The sequence below is a fragment of the Raphanus sativus genome, chromosome 8, assembly GCF_000801105.2.
Source record: "Raphanus sativus cultivar WK10039 chromosome 8, ASM80110v3, whole genome shotgun sequence".
In the NCBI taxonomy this organism is placed as follows: Eukaryota; Viridiplantae; Streptophyta; class Magnoliopsida; order Brassicales; family Brassicaceae; genus Raphanus; species Raphanus sativus.
This window is the reverse complement of record NC_079518.1, coordinates 19,287,372-19,288,699: the sequence shown is the minus strand read 5'-3', so window position 1 is coordinate 19,288,699 and position 1,328 is coordinate 19,287,372. Positions and strand designations below refer to the sequence as shown.

Genomic DNA, 1,328 nt, shown 5'->3' with positions numbered 1-1,328 from the left:
TCGTTGATTAAGAACTTGTTGATTAAGAAATCGTTGATTTCTTAAATCGTTGATTAGGAAATCGTCGTTTTAAAGAATTGTTATCTTAAAACAAGATTTTTCCGCAAAATTTTTCGTACAGGTTTTTCTTTTCCGAAAAAACCGTAAAAAATTCTTTCAACCCCAACAGAGAGAGAGAGAGAGAGAGAGAGAGAGAGAGAGAGAGAGAGAGAGAGAGAGAGAGAGAGAGAGAGAGAGAGAGAGAGAGAGAGAGAGAGAGAAGTCGATTGTGGTGGTGGTGGTCGGGCTATCTACCACCGCGAAGGAGGAGAGCGGTTGGAGAGAGATGATGGTGAGACAAGGAGGAGAGCGGTTGGAGAAAGATGAGAGAGGCGTGGAGAGAGATGGGAGAGATGAGAGATATGAGATTGATGAAGAAGAGAGAATCTGAAAGAAAAGAGAAGAGAGGCATCTCCTCTGGAGCCCCTAAATGTGAAGTAAACAAAGACTTGTATTAACCGAAATTATTGGAAATAGATAGGGAAATACAAAGTTCTTTAGCAAATCCATGAACTCAGTACTTAGAGTTGAGAGCATCGTCTCATGGACGGGAGGTGGAGGTAATAAGCCTCTTAAGCTTAGCAATCTCTTCAGCCATATCATTGACCTCCATCCTTAGTTGCCTCACTGCATCCTCAACACCAAAAGTCCATGGCTGACGAAAGTGCATCCCATCGTCCTGCACAGTTTCACCCAGAGTAAACCTCAGTTTCACCGAGTATGACTAAACACAGTTTCACACAGAGTATAACAAAGTTTCACCGAGTATGACTAAACACAGTTTCACCCAGAGTAAACCTGAGTTTCACCGAGTATGACTAAAAACAGTTTCACACAGAGTATAACAAAGTTTCACCGAGTATGACTAAACACAGTTTCACCCAGAGTATAACAAAGTTTCACTGAGTATTTTTTAAAGACAGTTTAACCCGGAGTATAACACAGTTTCACCCAGTATGAATAACACAGTTTCTACCAGAGTATAACACAGGTTCACCCAGTATGATTAACACAGTTTCTACAAAGAAGGAAATTACCTCATAATTCTTGCAGGTGAAGTACCTACTTCCAGGCAAGGTATCGAAATCGTGGCGATACTTCGGATTTGGAGACACATCCGTCTGGATTTCACCACCACATGGGCAATGGGTAGGAATTCCATATTGGGCATCGCAAATGTAGCCTAACATGTCGTAGTGTTTCTTCAGCTTCTTCATCTCCTTCTCCTCTTCGTACGGATGAGTCATTGTCAGTAAAGGGGAAGGGAAAAAGTAAAATCGTGAGAGAGA

The 1,328-nt window shown here is 41.8% G+C and overlaps 1 protein-coding gene across 1 annotated transcript; it reads right to left on the bottom strand.

Annotated features, from left to right (window-relative positions):
* Positions 1-549: 549 nt before the first annotated feature.
* Positions 550-1,328, bottom strand: LOC130498661 (uncharacterized). Its single transcript, XM_056992209.1, has 2 exons — positions 1,077-1,328; positions 550-718 (listed from the first exon to the last, which is right to left on the bottom strand). Exons 1-2 carry the CDS (start codon positions 1,284-1,286, stop codon positions 581-583), a joined length of 348 nt encoding a protein of 115 aa, XP_056848189.1. The 5' UTR covers positions 1,287-1,328; the 3' UTR covers positions 550-580.